Source organism: Brachypodium distachyon, chromosome 1, assembly GCF_000005505.3.
Source record: "Brachypodium distachyon strain Bd21 chromosome 1, Brachypodium_distachyon_v3.0, whole genome shotgun sequence".
In the NCBI taxonomy this organism is placed as follows: domain Eukaryota; kingdom Viridiplantae; phylum Streptophyta; class Magnoliopsida; order Poales; family Poaceae; genus Brachypodium; species Brachypodium distachyon.
The window spans coordinates 46,534,226-46,551,429 of NC_016131.3; the positions used below are offsets into that span (position 1 = coordinate 46,534,226).

The 17,204-nt window shown below is 47.4% G+C and overlaps 1 protein-coding gene and 2 long non-coding RNA genes across 3 annotated transcripts; all 3 read right to left on the reverse strand.

The window, feature by feature from the left end:
• Positions 1–3,996: 3,996 nt before the first annotated feature.
• Positions 3,997–4,640, reverse strand: LOC112270099. Its single transcript, XR_002962425.1, has 3 exons — positions 4,393–4,640; positions 4,233–4,308; positions 3,997–4,146 (listed from the first exon to the last, which is right to left on the reverse strand). It is a non-coding gene; the product is annotated as an uncharacterized LOC112270099 (long non-coding RNA).
• Positions 4,641–4,765: 125 nt separating this feature from the next.
• On the reverse strand, positions 4,766–5,299 carry LOC112270100. Its single transcript, XR_002962426.1, has 3 exons — positions 5,183–5,299; positions 4,911–5,071; positions 4,766–4,828 (listed from the first exon to the last, which is right to left on the reverse strand). It is a non-coding gene; the product is annotated as an uncharacterized LOC112270100 (long non-coding RNA).
• A 140-nt stretch (positions 5,300–5,439) lies between these two features.
• Positions 5,440–7,088, reverse strand: LOC112270098. Its single transcript, XM_024457792.1, has 7 exons — positions 6,960–7,088; positions 6,608–6,881; positions 6,441–6,515; positions 5,998–6,216; positions 5,819–5,914; positions 5,629–5,715; positions 5,440–5,540 (listed from the first exon to the last, which is right to left on the reverse strand). Exons 1-5 carry the CDS (start codon positions 7,074–7,076, stop codon positions 5,907–5,909), a joined length of 693 nt encoding a protein of 230 aa, XP_024313560.1. The 5' UTR covers positions 7,077–7,088; the 3' UTR covers positions 5,440–5,540; positions 5,629–5,715; positions 5,819–5,906.
• Between the last annotated feature and the right edge of the window lie 10,116 nt (positions 7,089–17,204).

Consider the following 17,204-nt stretch of genomic DNA (forward strand, 5'->3'; position numbering starts at 1 on the left):
GATGATGACTCGAGAATCAATTGACTCAATCATGAGTCGAAGTGCTGTGTGAACAGATAATAAAATCGACTGTCGAGTCGAAGAAGTAATGCTGGGTGAAAATCGTCACGAGTGATGTACCTTGTAAGTATGGAGAGTCATCCTGGTCAATTGAAATGACCCAGGGTGGAGTCTAGCCTGACAGCTAGGGGCACTGTTGACGTGCGTCAGTGGAGGAATGACCGCTCAATGCACGGTAAATGAGGCATAATGATGGTCCCCTTGATCCTTGAGCCCGCAAAATAGGCGGCCGTTGCGATGCCCACTGTTTCGCACCCCGTTAGATGCGGGACATGTGGCCACGAATTAGATCGTGTGACCCGAATTCTGCTCCAGGACTGGCTTATAAAAGGGGAGAAAAGTTAACTTGTTTTACCCTTCTACCTCCTCTCGCTCAAGCCCAAGCACTTCAGCTTTCTGCTTCCGTAGCAAGACAGATCTCTCGAGCTTCCAGAGCCCAAATATTCCTCTTCCTTGACCCAGTACGATGGGGAAGAACAAAGCCGCCGTCACGAAGACCAGTGCTGGCAAGAGCCACGCCGACCAAGATGCCATCTCCTGGCCACTGGCGGCGAATGAGCGCGACCAAATCCTGAGCCTTCAGGAGGAAGGACTGCTACCGCAAGGTGAGCGCGGCATCCTTCTTCCTGGGATGGAGAAGATTCCTCACCCGCTGCTCGGGGAGCGGGTCATTTTTTATGATTACGTGCTGGGGGGAATTTCGTTCCCTTTGCACTCGTTCTTCCGTGCCCTGCTGGTGGCCTACGGGTTGCAGCTGCACGATCTTCCCCCCAACTCTTACCTGCACGTGGCGTGCTTCATCACGCTGTGTGAATGCTTGCTGGGGGTAAGTCCCCAATGGAGGCTCTAGAAGAGGATCTTCATGGTGAAGAGGCAGAGGCCCAACGCCGTGGGGTGCGTCAACTTCCAGGTGTAGCCGGAAGTCAGGTACTTCAGCCTCCAGCAGCGCGAGTCCGTGCAGCACTGGAGGTTGAAGTGGTTTTACGTCCGCGATGACTCGGCCAGCAAGGCTGACGAGCAGCTTCCCTCCTTTACCGTCAAAGGTTCAGTGAAGAAGACGGTAGCGTGGAAACACGAGTCAATCGCGTCGGAGAAGGCGGAAGTTGACTCGTTGATGAGTCAAATTCATGCCCTCATGAATCAAGGTTTGACTGGGATCCACCTGATAGCCTTGTTCTTGAGGATGAGGATTCAGCCTCTGCAGGCGCGTGTTCACCCCATGTGGTCATACATGGGACCTATGGATCCGACCCGGGTGAACGCCGAAGAGTTGACTCCGAAAGAGGTGGAAGAACGGGTAGCGAGGCTGACGAGCTCGTCCATTTCTTCCTCCGCGAGCCTCGACTCCCCGGTGGTCCCTTATGGGCTTGCCAGACCAAGGGAGGAGGTGAGTCGCATATCTTGTACTGTTAAATTTTCTTTGACGCAGAAATCTTTGACGAGTCGTCGGATGCAGGGGCTTGAAGATCCATTAAGCCAACTGACGAAGGGTCACCTTTGACAATGCCCATGTTGATGAGCTTTAGATCAGGGAGAAGACACATAGCGAATGTGGATTACTAGAACAACACAGCCGGTGCGGTTCTAGGCCCCGTAGATGATCCATGGGTCTTATCTTCATGCAATGAGCACGGATAAACTAGAGTATCGCAATTGGTAGGACTCCAGGCCCGTTGAAGGGACTTACCTTCATGCAATGAGCATGGATAAACTAGAGTTATGCAGCTGATGCGGCTCCAGGCCCGTTGAAGGGACTTACATTCATGCAATGAGCATGAATAACTAGAGTTGCGCAGCTGGTGCGACTCCAGGCTCAAGGGTAAGACCCTAGAGGCTTATTTGTACGCAATGAGCGCATATTAACTGAAGTGACGCAGCTGGTGCGACTTCAGGCTCAAGGATTAGATCCTGGAGACTTTTAATTCTGGATATGCATCAACTGCACATTATTCAGTAAAAAACCCTCTATGGGACTTCTTCGTCATTCACGTTCATAACGTGGTGACTCACAGGTTTTTTGTTGAGCCAAGGACACGCATCAGCTGTGTACCCCAATTATGCTCGCAGCATTAAATTCATGACTCATACGAGTCGAGTACGTGAAACGTCAAAACTGGAATTCGACTCCGTAAGACCCCATGGGCTGAGTCGAAACGTGCCAGTTGCCAGGTTCGAGCCCGGGGACTCGAGTCTGAAGAAGCTAATATAGCATTTGCCCTAGCGCAATTAGCTGGATTCGACTTAACAAGAATTCCAGGCGTATTATGCATTATCCCCATGACTCAAGCTTCAGTCAAGGATTCGATGCACTTCCGAATCAATAGCTTCTCAACTATTCATTGGTTTCTCAACTGCTTATTGTCACATATAGTGACTCAACTCAAGCATTCTTTATGAGTCGATCCTTCATCATTTGAAGTGCAACCATCAACTCGACACACTACCGAGTCAACAAGTCCATCATCTGCAACTGGCTCGACTCAAGATGGATGAAGTCTTTATAAAGTCCCTACTCAAGTCTACGACTCAACTAGGCACTTGGGGGCTACTGACGTGGTTATGACTAATCACGTACTCAACTCAAGGATACCCATCATGGCCCACCACGGGGTCATGAGGTGAGAAACTACAACTCCTGGAGTCAACATGCCAATCTCGACGACTCGAGATAACGAAGCTTTAAACATAGCATATCTTACCATTGTAATGGGCTTGGAATCTCCCTGATACCTAGACTGTTTGCGCGGGAGGCTGCCGGTTTCCCGAGCGGTTGCCCTCCGCTCTATCCCTGGCGCCCTCGGATGAGTTGGGCGCGAGCCGGTCGGCGTCGCCCGCGACGCTCTGTGCTCCTCGTGCAGCAGCTGCCGCTTCTGTGGGTCGTCGGCCCGCGGGTCGGCCCACTGTAAGGCACGGGCCGCGTTGTAGCCGCTCGCACGGCTGGGCCCAACGCTGGGAGCCGCCGGTCCACTCGGCTGGTTGTCACCTGACTGTTGAGAAGGCGGCGGTGGCGACAGCTGCGCCGGTGGCTACTGCGCTCGAGCAGGCTCAGGGTCACCCTGCTCCTGCGACGCGCGTGGCACGGCTCTGTCGTTGAGGAAGACGAGGCCGATGCTGGTGTGGACGTCGTCGCCGGCGGTCACCGGCGAGCTCTCCTCAGGCGCCCTCTACCTGGCGCGCCCGATGTCGTAGCACGAGGCTTTGACACTGGGGGTGTGCGGACACCCCCTTTTAGGTTCGGCAGTGGGCGACGGGGATCGCTCCGGCGATCGCCGGCAGGGCAGATGCGTAGCGTGCAAAACACACTAAGGGTACATGCACGTTATAGACACATGCACGCACGTTTTACCCAGGTTCGGGCCACGCAGAGGTGTAATACCCTACGTCCTGCTTTTCTGAGCTTGTATTAACTGATGAATAAGAGTTTACAGGTTGCCGGGGGGAGTCCCCGGGTGCTCTTCTTTTTGGCTAAGTGCTTCTTACTACCCTGGGCTAGTGCTAGTAGCGAACTGTGACTTAGTCCAACGAAAAACCGAACCCTTTGACCGTTGGCGGGGGTCCTCCTTTTATAGCCAAGGGAATGTCACAGGTGCCACGGTGCATGGATTACAAGTGGTGAGCAGGGAGCTTGGGCAGCTCCTCCTCGGTGTGCTGGCAGACATGCAAGTGCGCTAGCCCTGCGATTAGGGGTCTAAAAGCCTATAGACTAGCTCTGGACAGCCATTGTTTGCCTAACTAAACAGATAACCTCCCTCCTGTCGGCTCATTTAATGAGTCTTGCGCTACACTCCTCGTTCTGGCGACCCTGCACACTAGGTGCCTGCCGCGCGCTCACGTGGCGCCGCTGTTCTGCTCGCTCGGTCCCACCCTCGCAGCGGAATCAGCACCGAGAACGCCCCTCCCGACCAGTGACCTCCCGGGAGCGCCCAGGCAGAATTATTCTCCGAAGCCCCGCTAGCCCTGCCGGGCTGGTAGCTTGCCGGGCAGTTTGCACGTTGCCGCCCGGGTGCGATCCTCCCAGGGACCAAGCGATGCGACCCATGCGTCGTGCAGCGGTGGTACCCCGGGTGCCACAGCTGCGACAGATTCCTTAAAAAAAAACAATTTACACACTGAATAAATATATATACACTTTACAAACGTGTTTGAAGTTTTACATGGCAAAGGCAACATACCTCATTCATCACTTCACACTTTCCATGAGTTGCCAACTCCCAAGCAAAACGCAGCACCATTGTTCCAGATTCAACTCTGCGGACATCAAAGTTAGTTTACATATGAACAAGCCTAGGGCAATCGCCTACCAACTAATAACCCCATTTACTAGATGCTTACGCCGAACAAGCACGGAAGTTGCCATTGTTGAAATTTGTCCTCCATTCTTTCAAGTCAAAACACCAATCTTTGTTGACGTAAGTACCGACCTCGTTCAAACCATTGAGCAACGAGTACACAAACTCCATGTGCCTTGTTTCGTACCTCTCATCACATCCATTAATAATCACAGGGTTGTAAACCTTCACGACCTTTTCGTCAAGGTGAGCCGTGTACAGACACCATGCACCATCTACCACCACCGGAACGCTCATCTGCTTTTCCATCACTTTTCTTTCATAACATAATCTTATTTAACAGGATAACATTAGCAAACTAATTTGGGTTAACACCTACCTCCTTACACCCAGCGATTTGATCCATGCTTGATGACCCGCACAACAGATTCAATGCTTGGAAGACGTCTCTTTTGCGATGGTCGTTTCAGTATTTCCAGCTGCTCAAAAACAAATCTTGTTAAGACTCCATAGCCAACGTTAATCGCAGTAAAACACGCGCATGTTGTTATTATTACTCACCAGGAATTTCGAACAAACGAAGATCCTCCTCGCACTGCCCTCGTCATTAAGCACACTCTTATAGTTTAATAAACGAACTCCAGCAGCCATCCCACGCAAACCAAGTGGACAATTACCGATGAACTCATTTTTCAGACTTTGCCCAGTCACGATCAGTTAATCTGGAATCTCATGGACAAACCAATTACTAGTCCGCGGAACAAAAAATTATGGTATATTTTTCAGCTATGAAGTTGACATTTTAAAGTTTCGTTAATAATTTTATGACATACCTGCCAAGTTCATACTGGTCACATCTTAAAATGAACTCACACAAATCCTTGATTGGGTCAGCCAGCAACGTGTTGTTGTTCTCGACGGCATTGTCGACTTAACATCCATCATGGCAGATATCTCCCCCACCTGCACGTGAAATCTTATCTTCATTTCAATATAATGGAATATTTTTTTTCCAGGAAGATACAGCTATTTTTCAAGAAGAGATTTCGACCATAATTCAATGCGTTTTGTTATGCTTGTACCGAAATATACCTTTTTCTGTCATGACAACATCAATTATATCGTCACAGCCATCGAAAAAAGGTTCTAGATTTCGAGGGAAGCATCCATCTATGTTTTTGGGTTGTGGAACTGACATTCAATAAAAATGTTATTTATAAAAAATGCCATAGCTTCATGCTAATACTGCATTTCGGATTATACGTCTATTTGCACATACCATCTGTGAGCAAATCTATTTGCATCCCACTGCCACAGCTATCGAATCTCGGCCCAACATCTCCCACCCACGACTCCCCTGCGCCTCCTAAAATTGCAGTCGTTGTTACAAAACTCACTTCATACTAATTTTGATTTCCGACAATATGTTTGTCAGAAAAATAACATGGTTCTATTGTAAATAAACTTACCTTTATTATTCACTGTAGAATGAGTGCGCTCAACCAACCTCATAGGTGTGTCATCATATATTACAGGACCTAGGAATGGATTATGCCCCTAAGATCCTGCATAGAATCCTTTTAGATCAGCTCCTAGGAGCATGCATAAAATATTTTCATACAATCAGTTATAACATCTGGGTGTTAACCTCTGCCTTGGGACGGTGTCATTTTTTCAGACAAAACAGAGCTAGCTGGAGGGAAATTGCCAGGCGATTTTATCTCACCAATCGTTCCACATATAGCTTCATCGGTTGGTGTTTCTGAATTTGATGTCCAGTCTGTCAACATCTCTTCCCAACTTGTCCCATTGTCTTCAGTGCTTGCGTCAGATTTGTTTCCATTTTTGGGTTGTACCATGACTCTCCCTGTATCAGTTTCAAAGTAAACACTACAGCCTTAGAGACATGCAATCCATACATTTATGGCTGTCCCATCCCATGGTACCACAGGTAAAAGGTTTTTTCTTGATTCAATTTCAGGTTATCTCGCATATCATTTAACATTTGCATTACTATGTTTATGTATTATTTCTTCATGACCAACTAAACCAAATGCGTTTTGGAAATTCATATCATTCATTCAAATATACCTTCACGACAGGACGCTTCTGTCATATCAATGTCATCGCAAAGCCCTCCAGCTTCCTCCTCTGAGTTTTGATTGCCTACATAATGGATCAACGACAGTAAGTTTTGAAGCAATAATTTTTTAGTGGTACAAAATCAAAGCCAATAATTTATCAACTTTAAACATCACCTTTTTCAGTAGGCTCTCTGCAGTCACCACCCACATCCCCATCACTACCCTCAGCTGAATTTAATTTCTCAACATCCATGTCATATATTTTTTTCACTTCACACAGCATTTCCGCACGCCTCGCCTCTCGCTTTATTTTCAGTTCCTTCAGTTTTGCCCTTTTCAAGGCATCAATTTTCCTCATCTCCTCCCTCTGTAAATTGTCATACTCTTCGTCCACAGCTAGATTGGCCTCCTCTACACGACGGTTGTAATCATCGTCCAGATCTTTCCTCTGTTTTCGCAGTACACGTCAGAAAACTTAAATCTCATACGCAAGTAGAAAAAAGGACATGTTGGTTAAATTGCTCACCTTCGTACTGGAACCTGCGATGCTCCCTTCAGGAGGTGCTGCCATGAAACCAAAACTTCTTCTGGCTCCCAGTACTCTCGCCAACGAAAGTCCTTTGCTCGGAACGATCTCATGCATGGCGCCGTTGCAGAGCATAGCTACCAAAGTTCCCTCCTCGTAATCTGGGGCGTGCCTCTTAAGCAGTTTGTTCAATGATCTGTTGTCGTACTTATCTATCCTTGGGGCCTGCAGGTTAACAGCTTCATCTCCGTGCTCCATGTATTCAACAAACCCAATCTGCGAAAACCAAGCGCACAGATTTTCAGTCATTTCCTTGCAGTTCAATTATGCAAGCACGACACAAGAAAATTTGATAAATGCGTCTTACCAAGAGTACCAATAAACAACCATCCAGGACCACCCTGTCGCCGTTCGCCAGTGCTGCTCTCAGATTCCTAGCTCCATCCTGTAACGCATTTACCACGCACGCCGACAAATTGAAAGTGTTGATCTTTTTCGGATCCTTAATTATGTGCAGAGCTTCGTCAGAAATGGAAGGAGCAGAATTCCTTGCGAACAAGAAATGGGAGAAAATATACGAAAAATAAGCTGCCCTCGCCCTGTCCCTCCCTCTTTCGTGTATATGAAATAGTGGACTTGACTAACTCAATTCTTAGGAAATGGCGAATAAGATCATTCGCTCTTACCCCGACAAGGGAAGCACCAGCCTCCTCTTTTTCTTCTTGTTCCCAATTCACTACTAAGCAAGTTCTAACAAATTGACTAGTTGTTTGATAAATTCTTTGAGTTAACTTGCTATTTTCATGAGAAATAAAAATCTTTTGTGTTTTTACTGACTCCAGCAGGTGTTGCCTTCTTCAGTATTGAATCGACCCTCTTAAACTTCACACCATTAGCCTTCTTGCTAGGATCTGATCCAAACAGATCATGCGCTCCTTGAGCACAATCTTCCTATCATCTTGCTTGCCAAATGGCACTACACTTCTCACACCGTCTCCGAACTCTCCAAAAATCCTGTCAACCAGCGCCTCATCCACCTTGAAGGCCTTTCCAGGAACCGCCTCCAGCATCATCGTGTCCGGGTCAAGGGAGAACAACAGCATCATCGCATATATCCGATCAAGAGGACCTCGCAACTCTATACTACGCATCACCCCTAAACCTGCTTCGCCAGGTATATCGAGCATGTCTCCCGTCCAAGTGGAGATGCAGGTTACTGCTTTGTTGATATTGAAAGCTGTCTCGATCCCTTGGACCTTCTTGCCAGTTCCTTCGTTCTCATCCTGCCCATCCCCGTCGTCTGATTCCGCAGCTCTTGCAGCAGCCAAGTTCTTCTTCCGATGCAGCTCCAGCATTGCCGCGGCCTTTCTTTTCTTCGCTCCCGGACCGACCAGCATCCCCTGACCTCCCCTGTTTCACCGATGATGTCTGACGCGTAATATGAAAAGTACATCGACGATCTAAGTTTCTATTTAAAAATACTCACATCGGCGGCTTTGCACGCAACGGCGATCAGATCAAACTCCGGCCACCGCCCCTCGCCCGACCACTTCACTCGCCTTTTTTTCTTTTCAGATTTCGCTCGCTCTGCTCTGCTTGTTTCCCTGCTCAGTAGATTCCAAAAACGCAGAATAAAGTCTACAACCGCTGACAGACCCAGCGTCGCTACGATTTGACCCGTGGGCCACCCTAGCTAGGGAGCTAGTACGCTGCACGAACGGTCAAACAGACAAAATCGCCCCTTGCGATTCACCATGTATACAGGACCTTTTATTGCCAGACAAGCTCGGTGGTCGTGTACACCGAGAGTAATTGCACCGCACAGCACAGGTATTTCTTGTATGTTCTCGCCCCTAACAGTTTTATCCGCTCAGCATTTCATTAGTACGGAAAAAAAGTCTCCTATAAATCAAGCCGTAGTCACATTATGACACACTTAAAAAAATATTTGAATAATAATTTCTTTTTATGTTGTTCATTCAGCGCATGTAAACGAATAAACATGTCAACTCTCACAAACAATTGCACGATTTAACGATCCACAGAGTATCTCGACCGCAGCATCGAATTAATACGGCATCCTCCGGGAACCACATAGCAGTCGATTACCCTATGCCAGTGCTATCGCCAGCTCTCGATATAGCTTGGCTAGTACCATCGGTCTTTTCCAACCTGCAAATCGCCATACACACGCACACGCAACCCATGCTCCTCTAACGAGTTCTGCCGATAGCCATGGTTCACCCCATGGTTTCGCTAAATTTTTTTAAATAATATGATTTTTTTAATCATTTCTAAAAATAATACGCGTTTTTTAAAAAATTTAAAAAATAATACGGCCTCGGGCAGGCCGAGACCGATTGGGCCCAGTCGGCCTGGCCCAAGCCGATTAGGCCTAGTCGGTCTCGGCCAGGCCGATTGCAGGCCGCTTGCGCCCGGGCCGCCCGACTGGCGCCCAGTCGGATTGGGCCAGGCCGACTGAAGCCGACCGCGCGGGCCCGCGCGCCTTTTCTCTTTTTCTCTTTTTCCCTTTATTCCTTTCCTTCTTCCTCCCTAGGCCAAGCCCAAGCATCCCAGCGCCTAGCTCGTCCTTCCCTTCTGTTCTTGTTGTTCTCTTCTTCCTCCTCAAAAATGCCCCCAATTTCTAGCCAAAATTAGTGAGATTTGTTCCCGTTTAACCCACAAAACTGCATCCCCTTGCTATTTAGCATCCAATGACACCTTGATCTACTCTTTTCGTTGAACATTTTGAGCTAATTTCGTGTTCCTAAGTTTGGGCAATGGTGGTGGTTTGGAGGAGTTTGGAGGTGGTGGTGGTGCTCATCCGGTGACCGTGAAGCTACTCGAGGTTGGGGTTCGCACGCTTTAAGGGTAAATCCTAATCTCTCACGTATTTATCCTATAATGTATATGTTTATGAGGATATGTGTGTACGTATATATAGAAGTATGTTTTAGCGTTTGGTAGTGCTCATTATTTTGGACAACTGTTAATGTCGTACTGCTTAGTATTTGATGCATCTAAATATTATGGCCGGGAGTAATATGTTTGATAGAATAGATTTTTTTTTGATGCCGTACTGCTTAGTATTTGACGCGTATTAATATTTTTAATATGCCGTACTGCTTAGTATTTGACGCGTATTAATATTTTTAATATGCCGTACTGCTTAGTATTTGACGCGTCTAAACATTTTTAATATGCCGTACTTGTGATTATTTGACACGTACTAATATTTTTAATATGCCGTACTGCTTAGTATTTGACGCGTCTAAACATTTTTAATATGCTGTACTGCTAAGTATTTGACGCGTCATAATATTTTTTATATGCCGTACTGGTTAGTATTTGACGCGAATTAATATTTTTTATATGCCGTACTGGTTAGTATTTGACGCGTATTAATATTTTTAATATGCCTACTGATTAGTATTTGACGCGTCTAAACATTTTTAATATGCCGTACTGGTTAGTATTTGACGCGTATTAATATTTTTAATATGCCGTACTGGTTAGTATTTGACACGTATTAATATTTTTAGTATGCCGTACTGCTTAGTATTTGACGCGTATTAATATTTTTTATATGCCGTACTGGTTAGTATTTGATGCGTATTAATATTTTTAATATGCCGTACTGCTTAGTATTTGACGCGTATTAATATTTTTTATATGCCGTACTACTTACTAATTGACGCGTCTAAACATTTTTTTAGGCATCAGAGATGTCCGGTGTAGTGAAGTTTGTTTTTTACTACGGTTCCGGTACTGTCTTAACAACCGAGCACGGAGCTGATCTGAGTCAGTTTAAGTATGTGGAGTTGGATCTAACAGCCCCTCAAACATGGACGTTTAGTCAGCTGCATGAATGGTTGGTAGGATGTTTAGCGGTCAATCCTGAAACATACACCGTCTGTGTGCAAGCATTGTGGACCAGGCCAAGTTCAAATATTTTCTGGGTTTTGAGGCCGATAGACCGGACATCAAAGTGGGTGCGCTGGTTAGAAAGTTGCGAGAAAAAGGGAACTACACCTGTCGCCTTAATCCAGGTTGTCGCTCATGAGACCAATCGAGCTGAAGGCGAGGGTGAATCAAGTTATGACTTGTCCAATGCAAACTCTGTGTCGAATGCTGGAGGTGGTGGTTATGAATCAGGCCAGAGCTCCGGGGCAGTAGGAGAGGATGAGTACACTAGCGAGGCAGATGCGGACGAAGAAGATGGTCACTTGCAGAACGAGATGGAGGATGAAGATACAGATGGTCGTAGTTCTTATGACGATGAGTCTCATGAGTCGGACGAAGAGGAGGTGCCGATTCCTGCATCATGGAATCAGCACTTCTCTTCAGCTATGACCGTGAACGATGGGCATGACTCTACATGGCAATATCATCAGAACAACATTGCGAAGGGTGCCAGATTTCCTGACAAGAAACATCTGCAGGATGCCATAGTTGCTTGGGCAATGTCCACGCAAAGGGTTTTCAAAACAACAGTCTCTTCACAAAAATATCTGACAATGGAGTGCGAACAAATAGATTGTCCCGGGAGGGTGCATGGCTATGTTCCTAAGTATGACACAGATTGGGTTGTGAGTGACTTGGTGTTGCACACATGTGTCATTCCCAGTATCCCTACAAACCATCGTAACCTCTCGTCGACGCTTCTTGCTCGGTTGCTTTATACGGAGATAGTGGAGAGCAAAGCAATGGAAGTGAAGGCCATCATGCATAAGGTCAGGGTAAGGTTTAAGTACAACATTTCGTATGGCAAGGCTTGGCGGGCTAAGCAGAGGGCTCTTGAGGAAAGATTTGGTTCATTTTTCGACTCGTATGACTCTGTTGTCCGCCTCCTCCATACACTGCAAGCCCGTAATCCAGGCACCTATGTCGACATCCAACACTTCGTGCACCCAGAGTATCCAACTGTGAGGGTGCTGCAACGACTGTTCTTCACTTTCGGTGTATGCGTCCAAGCTTTCCATCATTGTCGACCGGTGTTATGCGTAGATGACACTTTTCTGACTGGCAAATACAGGGGGCAGATCTTGACCGCCATTGGTCAAGACGGCAACAATCAAATCGTTCCGCTCGCATTTGCTTTCGTGGAGGGTGAGAACACTGAAAGTTGGTTATGGTTTTTCAGGCAGCTCAAGAGAGCAATTGTGCATGATAAGCCGAATGTGTGCATCCTTCATGACAGACATGCAGGCATACTCAGTGCGATAAGGACACTGACAAACCCTGGGCCTGATGAACAGACTCCATGGCAGGACATGCAGAGTCGTTGGTGCATGCGGCATTTGGGGGCCAACTTCTTTTCGCAGTTCAGGAACAAGTCACTTATGAATCTATTCAAGAAATTCTGCAAACAGAACCAACAATGGAAGTACACTAGGATACGTGGTTATCTTGATGAGTTCATGAAGAAACATGTTAGGGAGAGGACAGCGGCACGAAACGCGGCGGTAGCAGCACATGTAGCAGCAGTGGCTGCACAGACAGCAGTTGGAACAGGACCATCTGAGGAAGAACCTGTTGGGCTTTGTAATTTGCCAGGGTTTGACCCACCCGGCACTAGGAGAAGGGTTGGGAGGCAGATTAAAAACTTCCAGCAGTGGATAGAGCACGAGCCTCTGGAGCGGTGGTCTTTGCTGCACGACACACATGGCGCTAGGTACGGCGTCATGACTACTAACCTGGCAGAGACATACAACTTTGTCCTGAGGGGAAATAGGGCTTTACCACTTACAGTTATCGTCGAGGGTATTTTCCATGGCACGGTGAAATATTTCAGAGAAAGACGCCAGAGAGCTGAAATGCATATCATGAACAACCCAAATACACCGTACTGTGAAAAGATTATGAAGTACATGGATGAGAAGATGGAAAAATCTAGGTCGCATACTGTCGTCGCCATCGGTAATCAAGAACACAGGTTTGAGGTGCGCTTGCCAACTGACAAGTTCGGCGTTGGAAATGAATTGAGGACACAGGAGGTGAAGATTGGAAATGAAGCGTGGCCAACGTGTGAGTGCACCTGCAACAAACCAAAGTTGCTTCGCCTTCCTTACTCACATGTACTTGCTGCTTGCGGGCAGCTAGGGATGGACGCAATCTCATGTGTGTCTCCCTATTACCTGAAAGAGTCTGTGCTTAGCACATGGATGGGTGAGATGCTAGGGTTTCGTGCAATGGGCCATTTCAACAAGGTAACCCCTGGTGAAAGGCGGTACATCCCTGACCACGGGCTACTGCGGACAGGCACAGGCAGACGCCCGTCCAGGCGCATCCGAAATGATATGGATGAATCTGAAGCCGGAGGACCGTCACGACAATGTTTTCTATGCAACCATTTTGGCCACAGGGACACTTATTGTCCAACTTTCGGTACTGGTGGAGCTACTGCCCGTGGAAGAGGCTGACGTGGACGACGAGGGAGAGGAAGAAACTAGGCTTATCATGCATATGTGAAACTATGTGTTAATTTGTACCCTATGTTTTAATTTGTACAATATGTGGAACTATGTGTTAATTTGTACTTCGTGAAACTATGTGTTAATTTGTACTCTATGTGGAACTAAGTTTTATTTTGTACTCTGTGAAACTAAGTGTTAATTTGTGCCCTATGTTTTAATTTGTACTAATGTGTGGAACTGTGTGTTAATTTTTACGCTTTGTTCAACTATGTTTTAATATGTACTCTCGGTTTAACTATGCTTAACTTTAATTTGTATGTCTAACTATGTTTATAAATGTTGCAAGCACAAAATGGAGAGAGTATCGTTGCTCTCCAGAGATTGAGAGTAAGCATCGGGCTGCTCGATTGGTGGCGCATCCTGGGAGTGTCGAGCCCCTTGTCACGCGCACTCCTAAGGAAAATTGGATGATACACCCTGCTTGGATTCAGCGGTATTTATTCAATCATCCCTTGCATGTCCATTTTATTTATTCACCCCTTGCATGTTCATTTTATTCAATAATCCCTTACATTTACATTTTATTTATTCATCCTTTGCATGTCCACTTTATTTATGCAGTTTGAAGTGGGCTGGCCTTTTAACTTTCGCACGACTTGTTGAGGCAACTCGTGCGGAAATGGTAGAGGGCGAGCGACGAGGCTTCAACTCTACACGGGTACAAATTGACCACTCGCTGCTGAGCTGCTTAGTGGACAGATGGAGGCCCGAGACACACACATTTCACTTTCGCTGGGGAGAGATGGCTCCTACTCTCCAGGATGTGTCGATGCTGCGGGACTACCATTGGTGGGTGATCCCATAGGACCGTTGCAGGCACCAGCTGATTGGCAGGAGGGTATGGCACTACGCTTTCAAGGTATGTGTTAATTCGTGCCCTGTGTTTTAATTTGTTTGTACTCTATGTGGAACTATGTGTTAATTTGTGCCCTACGTTTTCAAGGTATTCTTGCCGGAGCTGGGCCACTCACCTCGGAGGCTCACGGACCTAAGCTAGATTGGTTGCTCAATTACCAGGTTAGATCGATGTGTTTTAAGTTAATATATCTAACTCATATACTTGCATGGGTTTACTAACACTTGGTTTTTGTTGCATGCAGATTCAGAAGTTTGGGTATCCAGAGACCCAAATGACTGAGCCTCAGATCACTCGGAGCCTTGAGGCATATATAATGTGGCTTCTCGGGAAGGTGATGTTCACCGAGAACCACGTCACCACCATTAGCGCACGCTACATCCCTATTGCAGTGGAGATCGCGAATGCAACTTGTGGTGACGACATCACACAGAGGAGTTGGGGTTCGGCCGTCTTAGTGGCTACGTACCGAGGTATGTGCAACGCTTGCCAGCTTGCGTCGCCCAAGTCAGCCCTGCTTGGATGTTCTTTATTGTTGCAGCTCTGGTCGTGGGAGAGGTTTTCTATCGGCCAACCAGACGTTACGGGTGATCACCCTAACCCTGAGCAGGAGTTGTTTGACTTAGAACACATCGACCTGCCTACTTTCGCGACAATTTGGACACGTAGCAAGGTATGTCGAATGTGAAATTCATACATTAGTTTACATAAACCATGAATGAAGCTAAATTCTTGTTTTTTACAGAGATGCTTTGCACACGATCAGGTCAGGAATTGCTACCCATCATTCAACGACCAGTTCGACGTGTTGCACTCTGAGGCGGCTGTCTGGGAGCCGTACACACAGGACGCCATCGAGGATAGATACCCTGGCGGGATGTCCACGGTCTGCACGAGAGATTACGCTTACTGGATGACAAAATCAAAGATCATCTTCGACGTCTGCGTGGAGGAGATGGCCTAGCAGAGGGTCATGAGGCGGTTTGGGGCACGCCAATTGGTCGTTCCTCCACCGATGGAGGATCCACTTCCACAGGTCGTCCACAGGTATCTGCAGTTCTCCAATTTATGATTGTCGTCCAGAATTGTCCAGAATTTATTGTTCAACTTTCTATTGCGATCTCAGGTTTACCAGGAAGGGAAGTACTAGGACCCAGACTCAGTGGCTGCAGAGGGTTCAGTCGTACGTCACAGAGTGGGAGACTGCGACGACACGGGTTTGGCCATTGGCGGCCTTTGATCTTGATCTATTCAACGGATATTTGCAGAGGTACATGACAGCTACCCGATTGACCATCATTCAGCACTCTCACCCCCAGGAGATAGCCGAGCCGAGTTTGCAAGATATGTACCCTAGCCAATCTACTTCAGGCTCTAGACAGCACGCGGTAAGTATCTTCTCTTAACATAATGCATGTGTTTGTTACGTACTTTGCCATATATATGTAATACTCTTCGTGCCAATTGCAGGCTCAGTTGACACAGGATTTACAGGCCGAGTTCGTTGTGTATGGACGTTCGCTTTCGACCGGTCCACTTCTACTACCACGGGAGCCACACCGGTCCTGGCTTAGACGAATGGAGGAGAAGCTACGCTCTGTTTACGCGGCTATCACGTGCACTTGCACTTCCGACGTCGTTCACCACCAGGCGTCCGTACGGCCCCCTCGTCACTCCACGCACCAGCAGCGGCCACGTCAGCAGGAAGCACCGCACCCCCGACACCACCCGCGTCCACGTCTACCAGAGCAGTCGACGCCCAGGCGACCTCCTCCTGAGCAGGCCGGAGGTTCGTCGTGGCACCAGCCACAGTCTTCTTTCGACTATTGGCACCAGCAGCAGCCCTCTTTTGAGGCTGGAGGTTTGGCGTGGCACCAGCAGCAGCCCTATTTTGAGGATGGAGGTTCGTCGTGGCAGCACCAGCAGAGTCCCAGGATGAACTTCGAGTTTCGTCCACAGACCCAGCCACAGGGTATGTATATTTCTATCTATTGTGTTCGTTACCATGACTGCTACGCAATTGTAATGCTAAGTACTTTCACACATGCAGGAGCCTAGGGCATCAGTCATCGTTGTCCGAACCCTCGTGGGGTAGTGAGCAGGATCACGCTCAAGGAGAGGACTATTCTATCCAACACAGCTGGATGTTCAGTACTCCGCCACCAGACCCCACACAGGAGGATACACAGTATCGTGAGGATGGGTCCGTGATTCCTCAACGCAACGTAGTGCCACCTCATAGGTATGGCTGGACCACGCCACAGGCACCCCCGGAACGCTGTCCCAGACGTCGTGCCTGATATTTGGATGTAGGTCCTATGTATGAGACATATTTCTACCTATGTATGAAAGAGACATGTTACTAATTTTCGCATTCTTATTCAAGTTACATTTGCATATAAATAACGGCAAGAATTAAATACATATGCAATAGAAAGATTGAAATTAAAACCGACAACTTAAAATAAACGAGAAACGGTGGCGGTAAAAGGAGCCACGAAAAGGAGGCGGTAAACGGTGGCGCAAAAACGAGGCAGGAAACGATGGCGGGAAAACGAGGCGGGAAACGGTGGCGCGAAAAGGAGGTGGGAAACGGTAGTGCGAAAAGGAGGCGGGAAAACCAGGCAGGAAAAAGAGGAGGGAAACGGTGGCGGGAGAATGAGTTTGAGAGCCTATAAATACCTCATCTCCGGTAGTCATCTAAGCATCCTTCCCACTACTCTTTTTTCCAATATTTCAGTGTCCCCAAATGAGTTTGCCTTGCTCGAACCAGCTTGAGAGGCCGAGGAGGATGAAAGATGCGATGTTGCCTCGGGGGGTGGAACATCTCAGGTGTTGGTGCGGCAATCTATGCAAGGTGAAGGAGGTGACAGATTTTTCAGATAAGCTGAGCATGAGGTTTTTCATGTGCGC